This window comes from Mixophyes fleayi, chromosome 8, assembly GCF_038048845.1.
Source record: "Mixophyes fleayi isolate aMixFle1 chromosome 8, aMixFle1.hap1, whole genome shotgun sequence".
In the NCBI taxonomy this organism is placed as follows: domain Eukaryota; kingdom Metazoa; phylum Chordata; class Amphibia; order Anura; family Limnodynastidae; genus Mixophyes; species Mixophyes fleayi.
In genome coordinates this window covers 54,731,387-54,757,547 of record NC_134409.1, presented here as the reverse complement: position 1 = coordinate 54,757,547, position 26,161 = coordinate 54,731,387, and the positions used below count along the sequence as shown (strand labels likewise).

The 26,161-nt window shown below is 39.7% G+C and overlaps 1 protein-coding gene across 1 annotated transcript; it reads left to right on the top strand.

Moving 5' to 3' along the window:
* The first annotated feature begins 932 nt into the window (after positions 1-932).
* On the top strand, positions 933-20,336 carry ZBTB41 (zinc finger and BTB domain containing 41). Its single transcript, XM_075182582.1, has 11 exons — positions 933-1,125; positions 1,309-2,461; positions 2,591-2,798; positions 6,644-6,713; positions 11,851-11,998; positions 12,593-12,722; positions 13,076-13,171; positions 13,325-13,431; positions 13,725-13,830; positions 14,189-14,277; positions 16,175-20,336. The coding sequence occupies exons 2-11, from the start codon at positions 1,393-1,395 to the stop codon at positions 16,702-16,704; spliced, it is 2,553 nt and encodes an 850-aa protein (XP_075038683.1). The 5' UTR covers positions 933-1,125; positions 1,309-1,392; the 3' UTR covers positions 16,705-20,336.
* Positions 20,337-26,161: the final 5,825 nt, after the last annotated feature.

The following is a 26,161-nucleotide window of genomic DNA, read 5'->3' as shown; positions in this document are numbered from 1 at the left end:
CCTTTTCAAGCAGAGCAGTGTGAAGCGGGAGCAGGATCAAGCCACCTCAATTATACAATGCCCCAGGCTTGGGGGGGGGGGGTTTTCCAGGCACTAGGAACCCCCCCCCCCCCCTCGGTTTGCCTATGAATAGAAGTTGCTACAATCGCCAACTGACCCAGATTCAAATTTAGGGAAAATAAGTGCTTTTAAATATTTTTAAACACTATTTACATAGAATGTAAACATAATTACATTATTATGATTAAAACATGTATTTTAATATTGTTTAATTTGAACTGCGAACACTATGCTATACAAAGTATGTGTAGCCAGGAATCCTGAGCAGAAGGACCAATAGAAAACTATAGAATATAGTATGTACAGTTTGCAGGAAGCTCTTAAAAATAAAATTCCTAAATCTTCCCTGGCCAAGGGATAAATAGGAAAGGGATTTCTCCTATTGTCAGACCCCTTTATCTCTTAAAAAGGCAATAGCTGTGAAAATCGGTTGTATTTCAGCTCCCTCTACATGGGCGCTGGTTTCAGTTATGAATTAAAATGATATTTTGGGGTTATTCATTCAAACATGGTCCATTTTGTTGGCTAATTTACACTACTGGAACTATTTTAATAAAGCCAATTGCCTAAACCTATTGCAATGTTACCAAAATCGATTCCTTGGTCTTCGGGGAAAATGTTCGCAGCCTTTAACATTAGCGTATGGACATAAACCACATTTATTTTGCATAGAGCTATTTAACTTCTCCCAAGTATGGAGTTCCGTACTTTAATTGATAAATTGATAGAGGCGCTTTGTTTGGTAATATTCCATACCTTGATGTCTTCGTTGGAGAAGCCATTTTAGTGAAGGTGATTTTATATACATCAGACCACATTTTGGTCTCCTGTAAAATGGAGGACACTTAGAGGAAATGACGTAACCCGGATGTGTTGTTACTATCAGAGGCTCTATGATGCTACGACGAGTTCGCTGCTGTTGGAAGGTCTATGGGTCGCTTCCAAAGGGTTTTTTTGGTCAATAGATAGTCCTTGGAAATTGCCATTATCAGAAAGAAGTGTTCAATTAATATGTAGTGTGATGCTTTTAGATTATTTAGATGCGTGAGGAGATTATGAAGACAAGTAAGTCGCGTATGGGATAAACATTAGCCCAGTTTATATTTTGCTATGGGGTAATTGTATATAAAGTGAAAATCTATTGCTTTCTGCATATGTGTTGCATAATGATATTTTCAGTTCCTTTTATTTTGTTGCTATCTAATGTACATTTTATGGTTTGTGATGTTTGTTTGCATTCTTTTTCAGGGAATAAATGAATTTGATTGTGTGACGTGATTTTATTGACAGTTTTAACTATTTGCTGGAAGTGTAGTTTTTAAATATTTTACCATGAAGAAAAGGAGAAAGTTTGTTCCAAAAATGCACCTTCATTCAACTGATGGGAATGGAAATGAAGCTCCCATAGACATTCCAGTTATCCAATGTGACACAAATAATCCCCACATAGAAGCCAGCACAGTTCTCCAGGTTTCTGATCAGAGAAAGCTCCTAAATTCTGTAAACTACAACAAAAATCTATTGAAATATCTGAATGATGATCGTCAGCGGCAAGGCTCTTTTTGTGACCTTGTTATTGAGGTGGAAGGGAAGGAATTTCCAGTGCACAAAGTTGTGGTCGCTGTGGGCAGTAGTTACTTCCATGCTTGTCTAAGTAAGAACCCAAACACTGACGTTGTGACTTTAGAGCATGTCAGTAGCTCAGTGTTCCAACACTTGCTTAATTTTCTCTACACTTCAGAGTTTTTGGTTTTGGAGAATGAAATAAGCATAGTATTGAAAGCCGCAAAGTTTCTTGACATCATTGATGCAGTAAAGTTGTTGGCTGCTGAGAATGACTGTTTATCTCAGGCTGAAGACCAACCACCTCCAAAAGAAACAGATGAGTTTGTTAATAAACTGGAAAACAATCACAAGTGTCCATTCTGCGAGCGTAATTTTTGCTACAAAAAGACATTGGAAAATCATATGGACAGAGCCCATCAGTTTGGAAAAACGGATGCTTTTAATGATTCTAGCTCATTGACTAGGAAGTCGACACGTAAGAGAAAGTGTCCCATAAAATTTGAAGATCAAGACAGCAGAGAGAGTGACAGTGTGTCAAGTAGTGAATCTTCTAAAAGTAGTCAGGATGGAACCGACTCAGAAGATTCTGGTAGTGAGACAAATGAAGAGGAAAATGGAATAGAGGAGGGTGATCAGTCTGTGCAAGGAGAGAATGGTGAGGTGGCGTCTGGTGGTGATGAGGGACAAAGTGGAGAGCAGGATGAACCTGAAGAAAGGGATGGGAATTCTAGCATACTTGGGAACTTCCCGGATGGACTTGCACCTATTGTATTACAGAAAAGCAGCAAAAAGAAGTTGAAATGTCCAAAGTGTGAAAAGATCTTTGATCGAGTAGGTAAGTTTTTTTTTTTTTTGTTTGTTTGTTTGCTTTTTTACTTTATATTGATAATATTTTGTAGTCACTTCTTTTTGTATGTTACATTTTATGTATTGTTCAGTTTTATAGATGTCATTTGTTTCCTAGGTAAATATGAAAGTCATACACGTGTGCACACAGGAGAGAAGCCTTTTGAGTGTGACATCTGCAACCTTAGGTACTCTACAAAATCCAACCTAACAGTACACCGTAAAAGGCATAACAGTGAGACAGAAATTCCCAGAAAAGAACATAAGTGTCCATTTTGCAGCAAGCTCCATGCAAGCAGAAAGACCCTTGTTAAACATGTGAAGAGGTAAGTTGCACCATGTGTGCACTATAGATATAGCTGCTGTTTGCCTATTATTGTCAGTTTCATGAAATGGAAATACAACTTTTTTTTTCAACAACTGTAGTCTTTGATGGCAAATAGTACATTTACAAAAATACAGGGTTTTTATATATGTAGCAAACCACTAGATGGCACACCTGCCTGCTTACAAAACTCAGAGCATAGCAACCAGAGTAACAGCTGCAAACATAATGTTCAGGGTGTGCTCCACCTGGTGGCTGCATAACAAAAGTTGAGAAGCAGCAGCCGGGAAGATGATTACAGGTATGCAGAGTATATTTTATTAATAATAATCTTGAATAGGGGAGGGGGATTACAGAAAACACCACTCTCCTTGTTAAATATATAGTTTGTGCGCTCACTAAGGTCTAGATTACATGGACAATATGGTGACGTGGGAGAAAAACAGACAAATAAAATCATTTACTATCTATCAGATGAACAATACAACCTGGCAGCAGTAAAGAGTTGCTCAGCTGTCAGAGTGCAGAGAATCTTACTTCCACATTTATCTACCCATTCAAGTGATAGACATCTATGAGGCCAGTTGGCTCACTGAGTTTAGCAAAAATGCAAAAGATTACTTCCCAGTTTAGTGACAAGTCACCCATTCTGGCTGATCCCTGGGCAAATGCTGAGGACGGGGAAGCTTGTCCTTGTTCCTCCAGGTAACGTGTTCTGTTAACGAACAACATGCTGCCTCAGCACTATCAGCGGACTGTGTCCCACATCTGTTTAGTAATATTTTTGCATGTTTGTTTAATTTACAGTAGAATTAGCCATTACGTTTTTACCTGTTGGGAAGAGTCACTTTCTCTCCCTTCATTTGAAGTGCAGAGACAAAGACTGAAAAGGTGCAGTTCATGATGTCACTCCTATATGGTAAGTACCAATGTAGATGGACAGAGCCATTAAGAGATTGTTTTATCGGGCTCCCTCCACTTATTTGTAGGGTGCTTTACTTCCTATGTATAAAGATGTGGGTTGTTCAATCACCTGCATAGGAAACCTGCATCTGCTGGAAGTTTTGTACACTGTAAACCCTGGAGCATAGTGTAACTTAAACCACTAGGGTCCTAGGGATGGGGAAACTGCAATTCTGCTAGTTGGAGGCTGACTGCAAAAATACAATTTTTCATTAGTATTTCTCATGCAAACTTCCTGAAGCAATAGTAATTGATTAATGAGGTTTACAATGATTTAAAATTGTGTTACTTGTCTATTGGAGAGTGGACTGGCTTTTTAGTGCTAGCAAAGATTTCTGGAGAAAACATGCTAAGTTTATCTCAGTTAACTCTGAGCACACACACATACTGCTATGATTATACCTCCCAAGCGAACACTGGATATATAATACCAGCCGAAATAAAGGCTTTAGTTTGGTATAGCGCTAAAAATGACATAGAAATAAATATATGGCAGAATTTATACTCTGGGATTGCTATAAACACATTCAATTTGTTGTGCAATCAAAATTACAATAATATTTTATACACACAGTCACATATAATAAAATAATACACTAAAAGAAATTAACTACAATTAAGCATAAAATTACATTCAGCAGCAGCAGGTTGGAGAAATCGATTAAATCTCATTGAAATACAGTGTCACACATTGCATCAGCTAAACCTGCATTATGGTCACTGTTCTCACCTGTTTCCCTCTTCCTGCATTCACTTGCTGGTCTGCACTGAGCATGCACACACCTGGTTTGCTCAATACTTCCTGCATCCTCTTGATTGACTAATTGGGTCAGCTCTGTCTATTTAAAGCACTTGCTTCTCTACCAAGTTGCCAGATCTTGAGGTCTACTCTCCTGTTCAGATGTCCTGTTCCCTGGCTCCTGTTTGCTGCCTATTCTCTGATGTTTCCAGCACATCTATCCGCAGATCATCGCTACCAGTCTCCAGTATCACCTGCATACTCGCCTGCTGTTCCTTACTCTCAGTACACTGGCTCTACCGTTGCCCTGGGAAACTGCCTCTTAGTCTGTCATTGAGCTATTTCTCATCTCGGCATCTTCAGTTATTATCTTGGTTCTCAATACAGCCTCGCTCATCACCCCTTAAGAGGGCCGCGACCTGTTTTTTAGTACTATTTAACCTGATGTTGAAAGATTATTTCACAAAAGCTTGTTCTAAAGTGAGCATTTAGTCCAAAACAACTAAAAGCTACACTAAATACTACAGTAGTAAACTTTCACTTGGAATACCATTCTGATTCCTATGTAAATCTTATTTGTGTGTAGTAACTGGACTGTGACCGTGTTCAGGAGCACCCTGCATACATTAAGGTGTTTATGAACATCGGGAAGCTGTTCCCTTTCTCATCAGTCAGTGGCCTAGGTGTGTTACTGCACTAGCATCTCTTAAATATCCTTTTGTGGAAACAGGTGAAATGGATGACAAAATAAATTATCAAAGCAGGCTCATGCTCAGTTGTGAGCACATGAATTCTGTAGTTAAGGAACCCTGCCTATAGGCATGGCCAAAAGTTTTTAGAATGACATAAATATTGTTTTTTTACAAAGTTTGCTGCTTCAGTGTTTTTAGATCTTTTTGTCAGATGTTGCTATGGTATACTGAAGTAAAATTACAAGCATTTCATAAGTGAGAGGCTTTTATTGACAGTTACATTAAGTTTATGCAAAGAGTCAATATTTGCAATGTTGACCCTTCTTTTCGAAAACCTCTGCAATTCACCCTGGCATGCTGTCAATCAACTTCTGGGCCAAATATTGATTGATGGCCTCCCATTATTGCCTAATCAATGCTTGGCGTTTGTCAGAATTTGTGGGTTTTTATTTGTTCACATGCCTCTTTAGAATTGACCACAAGTTCTCAATCGGATTAAGGTCTGGGGTGTTTCCTGGCCATGGATTCATAATTTCGATGTTTTGATCCCTGAGCCACTTGGTTATCACTTTTGCCTTATGGCAAGGTGCTCCATCGTGCTGGAAAAGGCATTGTTCGTCACCAAACTGTTCTTGGATGGTTGGGAGAAGTTGCTCTAAGAGAAAGTTTTGGTACCATTCTTTATTCATGGCTGTGTTCTTAGGCAAAATTGCCCTTTCCAGCATGATGGAGCACCTTGCCTTAAGGCAAAAGTGATAATTAAGTTGCTCGGGGGTCAAAACATCGAAACTTAATGTAATTGTCAATAAAAGTCTTTAACACTTATGAAATTCTTGTAATGCTTTTACTTCAGTATATCATAGCAACATCTGACAAAAAGGTCTAAAAACACTTAAGCCTCAAAGTTTGTGAAAAACAATATTTGTGTCATTCTCAAAACTTGTGGTCATGACTGTAGGCTCTGTTTGAACAGGTTTGACAACGGGCAATTGGAGTTAACATTTTCAGTGGATTATTTGGCACATTGGTGGCTTGGGGCTATCACTGCACAAATCAGACTGCCCTCTATCGTCAGTGAGTTGGTATTGCATAGACTGACAGCAAACAGTGGTCTGTTTTGTTACAGTATTATGACTATTGCACCAGGCTGTCGCTAGAAAGATCAGAGATAAACTGTATTCCTCAGTTACAGAGGAAGATTCAATTCACGCGAAGTATCTCTGAAACGTCCATGGAGACGCCTTGCGTCAATGTTATGGCAGAAATATCCACTCATATTTTCTCACACCCCAAAGAGGTGCACAAAAAAAAGAGGCAGAGATTCCTACCGTAATGGCTGGAAATAGCCTTGATGTTGAACTGTGCTTATGTTCAGATGCACCATGTGCCAAATTTAATCCACCTACTGTATTAGATCAAAAGGCATAACGGTAATATTTTTTTGTTTTGTAGGTTTCATGCTGAAAATGCACAAGAGTTTCTCACCATAAAAAGAATAAAGAGTGAAGGATGGAAATGTGATGTAAGTAGCATTCAGAGTGTTTTATTAAATGCTGTTATTGCTTACTAGTTGTTGTACCATGAAATATGTTTTTCTCTTTTCTACCATTGGGGAACACTGCGAGACATGGGGGGTATAGTAGGTGGGACTAGGAGTTGGGCACTTAGACTTATCTTTTTTCCTCCCCTACTATGCCCCTCCTCTACTGTAGGAGATGGGTCACGCTGGTATAGGCTCCTGCCAATACCTTTAATAGTGTTAGGTTTTACACTGCTTTATTTTCATTTCCATTTATGTACAGCGCGGGAATCGAACCTAAGACCCAGAGGGGTGAATAGTCTGTCAGTGCTATTCACCCTGGTCCCTGCAAAGGTAAGCAGAAGCCTGGTCTCACTTACCTGTACCTTTTTTCCCGGCAGTCATCCCTTAGTAACGCGCAGCGGAGGCTACCTCCTTGTTTTCCTTTGCCATTAGGTCTTTAGGTGCCCCCATGTAGGATCATTTCCCTGTGAGCACAGAGCTACAGTCGCAACGGACCAGCCGGCAAGTTCCCCTTCCCCTCCCTCCCCTAGATAACGAGCAGCATGGGACAAAGTAACAATCGCTCTCCTCAGGAGGCGACTTGTTTACTGTTTGCGCCGCACACTACCTGGGCAGCTTGTTATGTGTGTGCGGGCAATGCACGCCGTTTGCTATACAAAGGCATCAGCGATGCATGGAGGCAGCTATGTTTAGGGAGGGCTGAAGGAAGGACGGCCCCCCTACTTCCTGCTGCGAAAGTGGTCATCTTGGATTGCTGGGACACGGAGATCATCGGCTACAAGCTGCTCCTCTGCTCTGCCTCTCTTCTACTGGCATCGTTGTATCCTATTTGTAATATTTAGAGACAGCTGTCATTCCCTCTTAGGCTGTTTACACAATCAGGACCATTCAGTGTCTTGGCTTTGGTGTATTTTCAGAGATAAGGCTGGTATAGAGAATTGGTATAATCTCTCTGTTTTTTGGTCAGACTTTGGTTCTCAGACCTAGCTAAATGTAAGGAAAACAATCTTTGCTTTTTATATTGTACTTAATTGGTATACATCTTAAATATGTCTGAGAAGGGGGCATCCAAAAATAAGGGATCCTCTGGTATGTTTGCACTGCATTATACATGTGCCAGATGTAATGCCAAATTATCTGTTGGACAGCCTAATCAGGATGCTCGCTGCGCAGCGTGCGAAGCCAAAATCCAGGAGAGACGCACCCCAGCTCAAGGTGCGGCAGCTATGGAAGATCCACTCTGGGCTAAGTCCGGGGCCGAGTTACTCCGCCCAGCGGCCAATCCTCTGGCCCCAGGGGAGCGTATACTAGAGGTAGGGGCGCTGTTAAGCGAGGATCCTCGAAACCAGATGACAAGCCCGCTGCGTGACAGTCTTTTCCCAGGGGGCATTCTGTGGTGGGGACACATTGTCTTCGTTTCCAGACCCAGTGGTGGACATCCACCACAGATGTTTGGACACAAGGAATTGTGTATCGGAGCTATGTCATAGACCTATTCCAGTTTCCACAACGGAGGTTCTTCACCACGGCAACACCCCCTTGTCCTCTCAGACACAGAGCACTTCAGGAGGCAATCCAGAGTTTGCTAGCAGCCGAGGTTATTGTTCCCGTCCCAATGCAGGAAAGAGGTCAGGGGTTTTACTTCTACCTCTTCCTGGTGCCAAAACAGGATGGATCATTTCGTCCTAATTTAAACCTACAGTCTCAACAAGCAGGTAAAGACTCAAAGTTCCGGATGGAGTCCCTTCGGACCATCGTCGCCAGAAGGGAAGAGGGAGAGTCTCTGGCCTACATAGACATCAAGGATGCCTACCTACATATTTCGACATGGAAGGGACACCATTGTCTTCTCCGCTTCGCAGTAGAGAACTCCCATTTTCAATTCAAGGCCCTTCCTTTCGGCCTAACGACCCCCCCCCCCCCCCCCCTCCTAAAGTGTTCACCAAGATCATGGCAGGGCTCCTGCGTCAGAGGAGAATAACGATAGTGCCCTATCTGGACGATCTTCTGCTGAAGGCGCCGTCAGCGGCACTTTTATCTCAGCACATCCAGATAACAATGCAGTTTCTGAAAGCTCACGGATGGGTTCTAAATTTACCCAAATCTTCCCTCATTCTGCAACAGAGAATCCGATTCCTGAGCCTCTTGTTCGATACAGTGACTCAGAGAGTATACTTACCGGAAAACAAGGTCCTCCTTCTCCAGCGCAAGACCAGGACCCTTCTAAGGCCGACCAAGGTCTCCATCCTCAACTGCATGAAACTACTGGGAACGATGGTGTCGGTGTTCGAGGCAGTGCCGTTCGCACAGTTTCACTCTCGCACACTTCAACAGGAGAGCCTTCAAAAATGGTTAGGTTCTCATGTGCATCTCGACAGGCAGATCATCCGCCTCTCCTATCCCACTCGCCTCTCTCTGGTTGCTATCCAGACCAAATATGAGGAAGGGTTCAGTCTCTGCGAGCCTGGGCATGGACCTTAGTCACAACCGATGCAAATCTGTCAGGCTGGGGAGGGTTGACATGGTCCCGGAGATTACAGAATCTCTGGTCCCCCCAGGAGTCCTCGATTTCAATCAGCGTCCTAGAACTCGAAGCGGTGTACAGGATGCTCAATCAGGCACAGAGGTTCCTGTCAGGAAGGCCTCTCCAAATTCAGTCGAACAATGCCACGGCCGTGGCGTATCTAAACCACCAGGGGGGAACCTTCAGTGTAGGGGCCATGCAGGAGACGACCAAGTTCATGGTATGGGTGAAACGCTATGTTCCAAGCATATCAGCCATCTACGTTCTTGGCGTGGAAAGTTGGGAAGCCGACTTCCTCAGCAGGCAGAAGGTCCCTCAACAAAGACGTTTTTGCTCTTCTAGTGGAGCGCTGGGGCATGCCGGAGATCGATCTCATGGCATCCAGGCTCAATTGTCCCCGATTCGGCTCAAAGGTGCGGGACCCTCAAGCAGAGTTTGTGGATGTCATGATAGTCCCATGGCACTTTCACCTAGTGTATTTCTTCCCAACGATACCCATGCTCTCGAGGGTGCTAAAAAAGTTAATAAGAGAACAGGTGCCTGCAATTCTAGTAGCCCCTCATTGGCCACGCAGGGCATGGTTTTCAGACATTCTGAAACTGGCAGCAGCACCCCCCTTCCTCTGCCATTCTTCTCTCTCAGGGTCCTCTTCTCTGCCACTCTTTAGATTGTCTAGCTTTGAAGGCGTGGCTTTTGAAACCCTAATTCTCAGGGCCAGCGGTTTTTCACAAGAAGTCATTGGTACCCTAAAGAGGGCCAGAAAGGTGCCCTCCTCTACCATATACCATCAAGTCTGGAAGGCATATATTCTTTGGTGTGAGGCCCACAGTCTACACACATCCAGGTTTAGTCTCCCTCAGCTGCTGGCTTTCTTGTAGGCTGGCCTCGATAAGAGGCTACGGCTGGGGTCCCTTAAGGTTCAAGTTTCAGCGCTTTCCATTTAATTCCAACGGAGACTGGCGACATTGAGGGATGTTCAGACCTTTTTGCAGGGGGTCCTACATGTGCAAACCCCCTTCGTTCACCCAGTGGAACCTTTTGACCTCAATTTGGTTCTTAATGCGCTTACCCAGACCCCAATTGAACCTCTGGAGTCAGTTGATTTACGCCATCTCACTTGGAAAACGGTGTTTCTTTTGGCTATCTCGTCAGCTCGGAGTATCTCCGAATTAGCAGCGCTCTGCTGCAATTCTCCTTTCTTAATTTTCCATGAGGAGAGAGCGGTCCTGTGCACCAAGCCTTCTTTTGTTCCCAAGGGTGGTGTCTAGGTTCCACTTAAATCAGGAAATCATGCTCCCTGCTTTCCACCCGTCGTCCTTCTTCTAGTGACAAGTTTCTGTTGCTGGACGTCGTTCGGGCTTTTCGTCTTTATGTTGACCGCACGGCCTCTGTCCGCAGAATAAAGGACCTTTTTGTTCTTTACAGTGCACAAAAGCGAGGCTGGCCGGCCTCTAAACAGTCCCTTGCCCGCTGGATAAGTTCCACTATCTCTCTGGCTTATGTCCGGGCATCTCAGCCCGTCCCAGCAGCATTAAAGGCTCATTCAACCAGAGCTGTTGGCGCATCTTGGGGGCCCGCCATTGGGACTTCGGCGGAGCAGCTATGTATAGCGGCAACTTGGTCATCTGTTCACACCTTTTCAAAATTCTACAGGCTGCAGGGCTTTGCATCCGCAGATGCGAGTTTTAGACGCAGAGTGTTTTGCGTGCAGCCATTCCAGAGCATTCCTTCCCTTAGAGGCAGCTTTGGTATGTCACCAATGTCTCGCAGTGTCCCCCAATGGTAGGAAAGAGAAAAGTAGATTTTACTCACCGTAAAAATTGATTTCTCTTACTCCATAGGGGGATACTGCGCGCCCTCCCTTGCGCTGTAAATAGTTCTGTTGTGTGAATTTTGTTGCAAAAAACAAAAAATTATTTTAGCCCACAGGGCTCCTCTTTCTCATACACTTGGTTAGACAAAACTGAGGCTACAGGAGAAGAGGGGCATAGTAGGGGAGGAAAAAAAGATAAGTATAAGTGCCTAACTCCTAGTCCCACCTACTATACCCCCAATGTCTTGCAGTGTCCCCCAATGGAGTAAGAGAAATTGATTTTACTGTGAGTAAAAATCTTCATATCTATAGTTACCTTGCCATTAAACCAGAAAATGCTTAAGATTACTGTGCTAGTACATTTAAACACAAGTCCAGTCCTCCACATTTCAAGAGGTCTTATGCAGATGAATGTCTTTTCTGGAAGTACTGATTGTAGAACACAATTCATGTAGCTGACAGTGAAATATCATTGGGATCCGAATGCTGTGCTGTCCTCACAGACAGCAATGAAATTTGTGGTAAGAAAGTCACCACTAGAAAATGTTGTTTTGTCCACTGTGAGCTATATAATGATTGACAATACATGTTCAACAAAAAGAGGTCTGAACAGTTAAGAACAGTATTTTAGGGCCATCAGTTAAAGTTTTGGATACTAATTAAGAAATTGTCCTGAGTAAAATTAAGTAGAAATTGATGTAAATCTGTCACCAATGATGTTTGATTGTTTTGATTATCTATTATTTTAATGTGTATTTTTTTGCCTCTGATTTTTTTAGATCTGCAATAAATCTTTCACACGGCGGCCTCATTTAGAGGAACACATGATCCTCCATTCACAAGACAAGCCATTTAAATGCACCTATTGTGATGAACAGTTTAAATCTCGCTTCAAAAGATTGAAGCATCAAGAAAAATATCACCTGGGTATGAATGTTTTTGGGTTGTTTTTAAATTATAATTTTGTTTGTCGAAATTGTACTTGAAAAGTATTGTAGGAAGACATTTAGGTAATCATGTGGCTGAAAACACTAAAGAACTTTGTTACAGGGAAAGAACCTTAATAGTAAGATTGGAGAAATCAGGAAGAATATTGAGTATATACTGTATTTAGAGTAGAGACCAGGCCCTGCAGAATAAACTTCATTATGCAGACTAATTTGCATGTGCTTTGTGATAGTTGATATTCCCAAATATTATAGTGGCGTTGTCCCGCTGCTTAACTTTTTAAATCTTTTTTTCTCTTTCATCCAGTCTGGGGGACACTGCTTACCTTTTTTCTGTGTCATTCTTCTATTGCTAACTAAATTTATTTAAAGCAGAAATATAGGTAAAACTAAATCCTAGTGGATTTCATTGAAAATATCTAGACAGGAAGATTTTGTTGAGTAGACACATATACAGTATAGCATATATGCCAAATGCATTTTTTGTGTACGCTTAAAACTGAGAAGAATGATAAATTTTCTCGACATAATAGGGTTAAAGCTATGGTTTATAATTCTTTTTTTCCCCTCTCAGGTCCCTTCCCTTGTGATATTTGTGGACGTCAGTTTAATGACTCTGGAAACCTGAAGCGTCACATTGAGTATACACATGGAGGGAAGAGGAAGTGGACCTGCTTCATCTGTGGAAAATCGGTAAGAGAAAGGTAAGGAATGTGGGGCAGTAGGAGTGCAGTTCAGCAAAAACTTTCATACTGCGCTAATTAATTCAGGTTTTTCATGGATAATATGTGCTTCCCATAGGGCTATGTACATCTTGTAAAGTATGGATATGTGTTGTGTAGTATCTGCACACTCTGCAAAAGGCATTTAAAGAGTTGACCAGTATTCAGCCTGTTTATTTAGTAGGTACTTGTGAGATCACGTAGTGCTTCAGTGATGCCAATAATTCTTAGTGAATTGATAGGCTGCATTCTCCTAATTATTACTTCAGCCCAAAAAATGTCTGTCTCCATTGTAGTTATGTGTGTTCTGAATCTATGTATTTTATTTTCTCCAGGACAACATTAAAGGAGCATCTGAGAATTCACAGTGGGGAAAAACCACACCTATGTAGTATTTGTGGGCAGAATTTTCGCCATGGTAGTTCGTACAGGTAACTGTTAGCTTCTGAAAAAAAGTATATTATATGCACAATAGCTTTTAAAGATTACTGACGTATTAAGCATCTCATTGTAGAGACTGTAGTCATGATTCACAGGGTATTTGTTGCTCAGTTACACTTAGCGAAAACATCCTTGTTCTTTAGACTCCATCTTCGTGTCCATCATGATGACAAACGTTACGAGTGTGACGAATGTGGGAAGACTTTCATACGTCATGACCACCTCACTAAACACAAAAAGATACATTCTGGTAAGGTGGTTTTATCTAACTTTCGCTATTAAATATATAAATGTCAAACTTGTATGCAGAATTTTGTGACGCCTTATCAGTACACGATTATGACAATGTCTGTGTACTGTGGTCTATGCCCACGCAACCTTTTTGTGTCTAAATGCCTGTTTGTCTTCTACATTAATGTGCCTTATTTTAACTATTATTTGTACTATAAGCCTGGAGCATTCTGCATCAATCTGCAAGTAGTGTTTGATTGTAGTCTACATAACAGCTGGGAAGTTGGTCTAAATATTTCACTTGATTTGAAGGTGAGAAAGCCCATCAGTGTGAAGAATGTGGGAAATGTTTTGGCCGTCGTGACCATCTGACTGTACATTATAAGAGCGTTCATCTAGGGGAGAAGGTTTGGCAGAAGTAAGTTTGCTGCAATCATTTTGCTTTAGAAAGTTTATGTGGCATATAACACATGAATTTACAGTTTCTTACTTTATTTATTCGTATTCTAGTTTTTCTATGTTTTTTTGGTAGATTTGCTCATTTGTTTTGTTATCAGTTTTCTGAAACCAAACTCACATCTCCTTTTCCATACTGTGTAATACTATGTAAAATAATATTGATGTTGCCAACTTGTAGTTCCAATAGGTATATGGTCCACCTCAGGAAAATCTTTATTTTCTACTTTGCTGATCTACTCCAGATACAGTTTTATATTGAACGTTCTTGTCTGCATGTCACAAGGTAGATATAATATATGTATGTTTTCATTGTGTAGGTACAAGGCCACATTTCATCAGTGTGAAGTATGCAAAAAAGTCTTTAAGGGGAAATCAAGTCTTGACATGCACTTCAGGACACATTCTGGTAATTTGGTTATTGCTTAAAATCTAAGTAAACCTCTTGCTTTACAGATGTCTGTTAATGATGTAGATTAGCAATGTGTGATATACAGGAGCATTGACGGTTGAAGCTTAACTCCACAGTTTGTAGGTAGAATGCCAACTATCAATTTAATATACCAATCAGAATTCCATAGAAGGGAGAAAACTTCAATTCATATGGAGCTGCAAGTTAATACAGCAGTTACACCTAATCCAAAAACGTTTATTTATTATGGGGGGAGGTAGAGAAAATGTTATCTAGAATGCAGGCATTGCTACATGCAGCAGATGAACTAGAAATATTAAGACAATGTTCCTTATGTGGTTTTAAAGCACTTAAAACAAATATACAAGTGCAATGTTACAGTGGAGCTGTGAGTGGACTAAATATATTGTTCAGTATGATGGTTACGAACTCTTGGAAATAAACCTAGCTGCAGTTATTTAGTTGTGTTTCTGTACAAAGTATTGGAAAAAGACAGCAGATTCAGTATGGACAAGCTATACTCCAGTATTAGAATAAAGTTGAGTGTAAATGATCTGAATCTCTAGTTATCCAGCATGTTTATTTCCAGAGCTCCTGGGGTTAAATCCACCTATACACTTTTTCTTTGCAGGGAATTAGATGTAGATATTTTCCCCTACCTTGAATTTGCTTATAAACTACAGGTGGATGAACTACACAATTGTGCTAGATGTCCTCCTACATGTATGGAAGAAGGAACCTGAAGCTGGGTGACAGCAAGTACAGATTTGTGCTCATCGCTGAACCTGAGTGTAACTGTGCTGGCTATTGCCATATAGCACAGCTCTGTGGGACAGCTTACATAGAGCTCTATCTGTGCCAGAGACTTTAGTCTGTCAGCAGCTAAAGTTGCAGTATGAAATGGCTTAGTGTCAGAAGACTTGGGGGTTCACGGGGGTGGGGAAGGGGTGTATGGCGAGAACTAACCCCTTAAAGATCTGTGTCCTTATTCAGATGAATTTAGCCCTTGGGGTGCTGGGGATATTTGAGGTGGATAGTGAAAACAGATTGAGATGGTTTATAGCTTCAATCTGATACTGGACTTTTGTATTTAGTATTGTTTTGGACAACTTTATAACTGCTTCCCAGATTTCATGTATGTGAATTTATGATGCTTATTTCACTTTCTGCATATTTCATACACATAAGTCAAGTAATTAAGGATATACATTAACTCTTTGTTACTCCCTTCTTTGGAATTTGGATCAGTTAATGAGAACATCTCTATCTAGTGTGAGTATTTTAGATATTTTGACTTGGAAAAACAGGTGTGTTTTCTCTTGTTACATTCCAAACACATAACTCCCCAAAAAGTCTGAAGGGGAAATAGAGTAGATAAATTGATCTGTGTCATACACACATAACAGAAAGCATATGATGACAAGAAGTCTCTATCCTGTCCCATTTCCCAGCAGTTTTCTTGTGTTGAGTTTCAGCTATCACCGCTCACAAACACATTGACATATTGGGGGGAAAAAAACCTAAAGGAAATTCACGCTTAAAATGTGTATTTATTGGACAATAAATATCTTGCGCCTTAGCTGAAGATGTTTGATATTACATTATAGAAAATGGGTTATCTGCATCCACTACAGAGTCCTCATACAACTTAAGATACATTGAGAAAGTAGTGTGGTAGCTACAAGAATGGTGTAAGGTCTCCCTGACTAATTTAGTTTTATTTTATCTTCATTTAACTTAGTATATTTAAGGACTGGATAGCACTATATTAATCCAGTGCACAACCTTGTAATGCAATGTAGTTGTGACAATGAAAATAACTAAATAAATGTATTATGAAGCTTGCTGAAGAGAGAATGACGCATATATTGTTCTTTTCTTTTGTGATCTACAGGTGAAAAGCCATATAAATGTCAGATCTGCAGTCAGACATTTCGCATTAAAAAAACTCTTACTAAACACTTAGTCATACATTCAGATGCACGGCCCTTTAACTGCCAGCATTGCAATGCAACCTTTAAACGCAAGGACAAGCTCAAGTACCACATTGACCATGTTCATAACTCTAAGACTGAAGAAGAAGAGACAAGGGAAGAGACAAAAAGCTACCAAACTGCCTCTCAGAGCTCAGATACTGATATATGTTTGCCGATCACATTGGTGCCAGTTGAGATTCGAGAAAATGAGGGGGAATTAGAGACTCATGCTGGTTCCTCTGTGCTATCCCAGTCAACAGACTACCAACGTCCCCCTGACTTGGCCTTCTTGGAAAAATACACTCTTAACCCACAGCCAGCAACCCTTTTGCATCCAGTCAGACCAGAACAAATAATGGAAACTAGAGAACACTCTTATTTGGGGACTTTGCTTGGTCTGGACCCACAGCCAACTGTACAGACTGTTTCCAGCAGTGATCATCACTGATATGGGAGGAAACATTCCACATACATTAACCTAAAGTGCATGTTGCACCACCCTTGGGAAAGAGTTAAGGCTCAGTTTCTATAGATTTTCCATTATGAAGGTCTTTTTTTTACACTGCACTACACTTTCATCCTGGTTTATCAAAATCTGTAGTTTGACACCTACAGCACATTATGCAGCCGGTTTCTCTTGTGGCTAAAATGTCATTGAATGGCTTTTCCTCTAAGTAACTGTTGTGGATTTTATGTGTCCTTAAGTGCTCAGAAATATTTGGGTATGTTAAAATTCTGATAAAAACAATAGTTTCCCTATACCAAAGATTAATAGCAAACTTGTTTTAGCATAACATTTTAGTGGTAATAAAATTTCTAAAATGTCTAACTGTACTATTAGAAAATGTAACATTAAATAATAAAACCTCACAGAGCACATAAAAACCCTTTAATAGAGAGATTAAGCAAGGACATATCCACTAACCTTATTTAAATAAATCCTCTTAAAACTAAACTTCACTGTCTGTACACTGATGCTTGGAAGCAATTTGTTAATTCAACTTCACACTTTGAGGATGTCCATAAGTGCATACAGTTAGACATTCAGAGGGGGGGAATTCAATTCCTCCCAAAGTAGCGCAGCGTTAAACCTATTACCATTATTACTGTAAATATAACCCGGCTTTCTGCTTGCAGTTTAGGAAGCTGCAAGCAGAAAGTCGGCGTTGAAAGTACCATAATGGTATTTAAGCGCACTATTACCGTAATAACGGTATTAGTGCACAGGCTGTGTTACTTTTTACAGTAAAGCGGATAATTGAATTCCCCGCTCTGTTGGCAAAATAATGAATTACATTTCCTGTAGTGTCGTGTTCCATTGTTATTATGGATATATTGTCCATGGTATAGTTAAAGGTAAGATTGTTGAAATAAATATCACTGGCAATGGATGTAATGGTCTGAGTTGAGGTGGAGCCATCAACTTTCCTGGAAAAGATGTTCACTATTAAATAGCAATAAATGCACCCTATTACATGCCTATTTTGTAGTTTTAGTAATAATATTTAAAACTCAGGGAATGTGATTGTACACATCATGATTGTATTCTAACTGCTATTAATTATGAGATGTACATCTCTGCTAAATTGCATTTTATCACTACCGTGCATGCTGTATTTTAAAAGGCCACCAAGCCTGTCACACAAATAGCTTAATGATTGCCACACACAATGATATTGGCAACAATATTTAGTAAATGTGCTTCAATTTGTCCACTATCACTTGGTGGTCAGACCAGTCGACAGGAGTGGTCCATTTGCATATTTTAAGAAACGAAATGTCCATCTAAATGAATAATAGATATTCTACTTTATTAACATTCTTTTTGCTACAAAGCTGTAAAAGTTCACTTTTTTAATTACCACTCGGACCTATTCCAATCAGCCTCCAGTAATTAAACTTGCCCTTGAACCATAGTCAAATCTCCTTATTTAGGAGTTTACTGTTCATATGCCACAGGTCCCTTACTTTGAGGGGTATCTGAAGCATTCAAGGTCACTCGGAGAAAAGGTGAATGGAGAACTCCATTGCCCTCAGGTCCCAGAATTCCCCTGTCTTTGAGCCTAGTTATGGTGTTACAGATAACACAAAGCGCCTACTCACACTGTAGCTTTTGCCACCATACCTGCCCACCAGTATTTTCTCATTAAAGGATTTAAAGTTTACTCATTCCAATTACATGGCCTCAAAATGGTTCCGTATTGTTATTTTCGTCACTGCACCCCCAAATAGGCAGTGTCACCCGAGCCATAACTGATTTAATCAGCCACGGGGGAGTATAGGAGATTCATAGGTCCCTCAATTTGTTGTTTTCTCCTACTTCGCTAGGCAGGATGCTAAGGCTGGACTGGCCTGGTCTGATACATATGTGCACTCTAGGGCACATAGGGACCAAAATGTGTTCTTACAGGGTTGGGGGAGCAAGGGATAAGAGCTGGAAATCTGCCTAACGTCAAACCTCTCCCCATATAGGGAAGTTAATCCATCCTCATTTTGACTTCCAGAAACATCTTGGCCTACGGAAAACTTTGAAAACCCTGGCGGGGGTGGTGTGCAGAGGTCCTGCTCAAACAACTTGGCCTTGTGAAATTGTTTTGTGCCTGGCTCACCAAGTATTTATATGTGGTGCCATCACTACCTATGCCGATACACTGAAATAACAGTGCCATCTTCTGACTGTTAAGTAATACACCCAAATGAACATGCTTTTCATAGCAAACATAAAGAGTTTTATCTCTTTATTTAACAGAACATCACACAAATACCATTGTTTAAAAGAGAGCATTTCTATCAATGGGTTTATATACACTATTTAGTAATATAATATTATGCACTGTACTGCAATGACCAAATCTGCCTGTGGCACAATGGTTAGCATTGCTTCCTCACAGCCCTGGGGTCTCAAGTGTTCGATTCCAACCAGGGAACCATCTCTATGTTCTCCCCATGTTTCTGCTGGATTCCTTGGGTGCTCTGCTTCTGCCCACTACAAAGACATACTGATAGGTTAATTGGCTCCTGACAAAATTAGCCATGTATGTGGTAGAGAAATAAGATCAATTGGTGCAGGGACTTATGCGAATGATTAAATCACTGGAAAGTGTTTTGCAAAATGATTGCACAAAATAAATGACTGTTAATTAATTAAATGGAGATCCACTTATAATTGTACTGTATGTGTGTATCAGAAATTAGACAAGGTAATTCAGGAAGTTTCAGCTAATTGTCTAGTATTTTGCACTGGTCTGGATTCATGAAATTAACTGTTAGTAACTTGCCCTAACTGGTATATTTGTGAAAATTAATTAGGTACATTTGTATTACTGCTTTCATTAAAGCAAATCACTTATTCTGTTTGCACTATTGTAAATTATGTATGAATACCATGTATATAAATTAATAGTATCACCATTTGCTAGCCAATTGGCATACCATTTGTGACAGAATTGCTGAGTGGTTGTGTTGTGAATTGCATTTGCATGGATGTGTTCATGGAGGCATTTATCCAGTTTTTCATTTCTACAATGCTAGATTATAACTAGACATGAGGCACACATTACAAATTATAATGATGTTAATACGGTGACATTCATAATGTTTGAAATATAGTCTGCTAGGCAAATGCTAACCCTCCTGTTTCTATGCACAGGTCTGAAGAAAAAATGATTGAGAATATTCATATGATTAATGTTAAAATGAAGTGGGGGATTGTTTAAGTTAGCTGTGTGGAGTAGAGGTATAAATTGTGTGTGGTAGGTTCTATGTATTCTGCACATCATGACAAGGAAGACTGCAGAATGTTCTATGTGGAAGTATGGCCAGCAGCTGGGGGTGTGGTTAAGGGAACCAAAACTTGTGTACCTATAGGTTGTAATGTGGTTAATCTGGCCCTGCTGACTCAAAACATTCAGTTGTACTAAATTGTCATGTGTCTAATTATTCATAGAAACAAAAATATACTATAATTGGTCTCTGGGCATAAACAGACCAGATTCAACATGTGTTTTTCTCATTTTTACTATTGATATGTTGTTTTTATGGATTGTGGGATGCTTACAATTAAACTGATTTCCTATTAAATTGCTACCTACGTTTATCATTAAGAAATGTTTTACATAATTTTAATATTAAATTGTTAGTACATGATATTTGGCTTTCCTTTGTTGTAAATAGCTAAACATTCAACATAAAAAGTTTGTTTGACCTAAGGCATGCAACCAAAAATACAGATCAGAATTTTTAATAAATACAAATTTTCAGTACAATGGGTGCAGTGAAGTCAACTGTAATTATTCTAAACAAACCATATTGTCTGTTTTAACTGGTGAAGCTAAAAAACAGAAAAGTAATTTAAATTAGTGTATTAATCAACCTAGAAATAACCCTTGAAGCGTCACTTCATCTGGCACAAATTGGATTACACATCTGTCTAATTGCTTTGCATAGCAATACACAAGGGTCATCTCTCAGAGGCTTGGGAAGGGAAGCTAGATCATACATATCCTTTATTATAATTATTATTATGCTGTATTAAAGCACAAACATATTACATAGCACTGTACATTGAGGGGATCATGATACAACTTAATAACTACAATGACATGAAATAGAAGTTTAATATTACATGAAGTTACAATCTAAGCCATGTAAGGGAGCTATTAATACATAAATTAATAGCATAACAGTTGTAGCTGTTAGTGGGGAAAGTCCTTTGAAGATGTATTCAATTCTATTCTGCATCTTATGGAAATCATAGAAAGAACATAGTCAGAACTGGATCACTCTCCATGCAGACTTGTGAGAGCTCTGGGGTCTCACTCCTACTGTCAATGTCTGGAGGGGCTATTTCTCCAAGATTATTTGGCAGCATCCTTGCCAGTTGTCTGACCTCCACCTTCCATGATCACGATGTTTGTGGCATACTCTTTTGCTGACCTGTAAGCACTTACCTCCTTAAATTTATCTTTGTAAGAATGTCAGTCTAGTACTAGTTTTCGTCCTTTGCTTCTCTCTTGAGGAATTAAAGCTCAAATTCTATTTTTAAAAAATGTGTTTTTGTTTTAGGGTTTTTTTTAACAACTCACTGCGAGTCTGTTTGTTTCTGAGGTTTTATAAAAAAAAAAAAAAAAAGTGGGATTGCAGCTTCAAAATGCTTGTTTTTTTATTCCTTATTTTGTCACATGAAGTATATAAAAAAGTATTTAAATAGATAGAACATACCTTTATTTTCCAGGGTCAAAGTCTATACGATTGTATATAATACAATAAACTCATTTTAACAGAAAATAATCTTAAGTCTTATTCCTTATTTTATATTTTTGTGGGGGGCTTAAATGATAATAATAATAATAAGGTCTACGGCTGTGTATTATGTAGATCGACATAATAGTTTAAAGACCGCATATGCTGAGCAAGACACTGCAGTTTATTGGTATAAGCAAGAAGTACAAGTAATAGACAAAGGATCAAACACTTGTTTTACACTAGTGATGGCACTATGATAGGATATGCTCTGCTAAATGTTATCACCTTAAGAACAGCAGGAACTGCATATACTGTCAGACAAGTAAGTAATTTGGCTGACCTACTGGACAACATAACAGCCATTTATGACACTATGTAGGTATGTTGGAGAAGTTACAAATGATCAAGAAAGAGATCATTCACCTTAAGTTAGTCCTGGTTTACCCAGGGTGGAGGCAACTGCCTCATATTGTCTACCCAATATGGTGTACAGTGTTGTTCATTCTACACCAATGACGCTGATCACCTGAAACCGTTATAAATCAGCACATACAAGTAGTTGAGTTGAAAGCAAATTTTGCCAGTAAATATCAAGGCCAGAATAATTGGTTTAGTTGGTTACACCCAGCTAACTGGTTTGCTGGAATAGGAGGGTGGTTTAGTGGAATTATTATTGGACAATGAGTTTAAGAATGTATTTAGAGTTCCTTATAGGGAGTCCAAAGAGTTTAAACTGTACGGATATTTGAAGTCAGCCATGCATTATCCGGAGGTGGACAGGAACAGGAGATGGGGATCTGTCAACCGTAAGTGGTCACTAAACCAGAGCCCAGAAAATTCAGCCTGATTTGTCAATTTCAAAGAAAGATTGGGTGAATAATGGAATCAGTAAGCAGACATGTTCTGCGTCATACACCTCACTTGATGCAGCCATTCTGTAACAGAGGCATCTTTCTGATGCTTTCACCTCCTTAAAAGAGTGAGTGCTAAGGGAGAAAATGGGAATCAAATCAGTTATCCACTATCTGGACAACTATTTTTCATGTGACAAGACCAGCGTCTTATGAAAACCTATAATGAATAGGGATAGTCATGCTCCTCAGAAAAATCGCCAACATCTAAAACCTCCCCAACACATCTCCAGATAAAGATATGAGCAACCATTACATATGTTTAAACAGTATTTCTTTGGCCGGGCTAAGCTATAAAAAAAGTCTCTGGACAAAATGCTTTTGTCACAATAACTCAGTACTCGGGTCTTCCAGATTCCTCCGGTTTCTAGGCTTGCTGGTCCTGGCCTCTCTGCCTTATGCTCTCTACCGAGATGTTGGCAGCCTGCACCCCAGTCACCCTTCTCCTGTAGGCACACCAGATGTGCAGATTCACAAGCAGCTACTATTGGAGCAGAGTTATAATGTTGCACGATGTTCAGCCAGAGAAGTGCCTAGATGTAAAATTGTGATCAGGACACACATTGGAGCTGGTGGGAGACAGATCTTCAATACCTAGCTCAGGATATCCAATAAACAACCCTTGGTCTCCTTGCAGGCTCTTTTTAAACAGTTCAGAATTTCTGCAGAAGAAATCCCATCCTGCAAGTTTATCCCAAGTCCATACAGAATGCCATTGGCTCCCAAATCAGGGGTTGGATATGGGAGTGGAGAGAAGTCATCCCCACATGGGTTTCCCCCCTGCTTGTCTAGTTCAGAATAGTCTGACACAGTCTTGGGGTGAACAATAGAGTAGCAAACTGGTTACTGCGGGGCTTAATCCCAGATGATGAATAGCAACTCCCTGTTTCAATCCCTTCCATGCATTTATGCTGTGAAAGGGGCTCCTGACTTCCTGTCCTCACTGAGGGAGAGGGCAACTGGGCAGGATATAGTACAGTAGACAATTTGTAGTCCAAATAAGGCACATGCAGCCTACCTGGATATATTTAAGAACCTGGAGTTTTAGTCCAGTAAGTTTTCATTCAGAACCATATTATGAAATCCATATACTTCAAGTAAACGAACCCACATAGTCTTTATATAAGCCAAATGGGGATAACAATATATCCAAATACTAGTGACCAGATACATATCTTTGTATGAGGGGATTGTAACTGTAATCCTATCTTGTCACAATCCGCTTTTCTGTATCACTTTCCATTTATATCTATTGTCAGACAGTGCATGGGGAAGCTGGGTAGGTCAGTGGCAGAATATGGGTTACACTCCTTCCTGATTGGGACAGCAATGGAGGCTGTCAGCTGGGGCTGAAGTGACAATATGATTATGTATATTGGGAAGTGGGAATCAGTTTGTTTCAGATCTTATGTAAATATCTTATCTCTTTTGGTGGTCTGCGGATTAAGCTCCCATCGATTAGGGTCCAGAGTCCTTGCCTTTATCAATGGGACGGGGTTCATTGGACAGATTAGGGTCTGGGTTTATTAATTTGGGAAATTTATAGCAGTTTAGTGAGTGTAAGTCTAGGTATGGTGGCTGAGGATCTGGGCGTGACCGAAAACACAGTGCAGTCGGCGGCCAATGATTGGTGGGTGCACATTAATGTTGTGGGCATTAACTCGTTTCTCTTTGAAGAGTCGGCTATTATTTCAGTGCAAGTACAGCCCTTGTGGGTCGGCATCTGGTTGTGCTCCTTTCATCCCAGAGGGTTTCAGGTTCTGTATTGCCCAGGATAATTGATCTCTGGTGAAGGATGATATTTGCCCCTTGGTGAAAATGTTAGCCACGTTGTTTGATATTCAAAAGGGAAGTTGATCCGCTTTGGGATATCCTGCTTGGGCATTGCTACACTGCCTGCTGTTTTATCCTCCACAACAGTTTTTTGCACCAAAATAAACTCCTTTATTTTGTTACAATTAAGTCTTGTGTCAATTATTCTAGGTATTAGTTAAAAGGGTAAGAGAGGTTATGTAAAATAAGAACATTAACCTTTAAGAATTTTATAACAAACCCAAAACCTTTAAAAAATGTAACAATTTTGAGAATTAAATTGCGACCTCTTATGCATTAAAAAATGTTTATGGGTATGTATCAATTTAAAATTATTTTGTGCCCTTCAGTGCCTGATTCAGTTTTCAGGCTGCCCTAGGCTAATACGCTCATAGTGCCCCCTCGTCCAAGCTATTAAAGTGATTACAGGAATATATATATTTGTGAAGCCATTTGGATAAGAAATCAATATATCGATTTGTATTGGAATTAAGAGTATTATTGCATAAGTATAAAACTGACAAGCTTCAATAACAATTATAATCGAGATTGTATGCACCAGCTGTTATGCTGAGTTGTAATTTATAGTAACCAAAATAACTGCTATAACTATCTAATCTGTATGGATGTTCTGATATGGACGAAGGCTGACATTCTCATTATGATAATAACCTAACAACACAAGACGTCCCATTCCTTGAATTTAAAAAGGAACCAATCAATAACAGATGTCCATGGACTATGACAATTGAGACATTCTCCTGAGATATTTTATAGAAATAGGAATGTACGTGTTAGACTATCATGAATATGTAATTAGCTTACAAAGATTCAAAATCTTTCAGGCACTGTTAATACTTCTTATTAGATCTCATATAGGGGAAAAAAAAACAACTTAATTTTCTAAACGTTGTCTCCAGGTTTTGTTGTCCCTCCGTAGAATATTTTCATATTTACATAGATGATGTCATAACAAACAAATCATAAAATAATGATTCAAAAAGTACTATAGATGCAAGATTTTTCTAACCAAAGTGCTTTTTTCTTGTGAATAAGCAGAGATCACCCTAGAAAAACAGTGGTCCTAGTGAAGAACACTCTCCCAGCGTGCTGCCCCCTAGTGGCAATACACCTACTAGAGATGTTCTCATGCAGGCACTTCAGTTTTAGGGGTATATTTACTAAACTGCTGGATGAAAAAGTGGAGATGTTGCCTATAGCAATCAATCAGATTCTAGTTATCATTTATTTAGTACATTGTATAAAATGACAGCTAGAGTCTGGTCGCTATAAGCAACATCTCCACTTTTTCAAAACCACAGTTTAGTAAATATACCCCTTCGACTTTCATTCCCTTTAAACTTTTCTTAGAGGATCAGGTCCTCCTTATGTACCCCATCATATGGCATGTAAGCATTAAAAAGGTACAAGGAAGAAAAAAATGTCTAGCATAATACAGTTTGGAAACCATAAAAAACTTTAAACCACAAACAAATTGCACTCATATTAAATCTGACATTTAAAATACATATAAAATCGATGTATGCAGACACTACTACCAGAAGAGATGAAGGTACAAAATCAGTGTACACAAGGACCCTGGGGTAATTCATACTTGTAATTCATAAATATCAAGTGTGAAAATGGATTGTTAGCCTTTTGGATTGAAGCCATGAGAGATATATACTCTTATTTGTAGGATGGTTAATGTTTTACTGTGATAATAATTTTTATTATTTGAAGTAAACCTTTATTGCTTCAACCTCTTGTACTGAACAATCTTCAATTCTGACTTTTTTACCCCCCACCTCGTGTTTATGTTCCCATGTTTTCCAAACTCAGCTCCACTTGGCTTTTTAAGAAGGCTAATGGCAATCTTTATCACTCATATAATTTCATTACAATCAGAAGTGTATAGCAGAACAGAGGCACTATCTA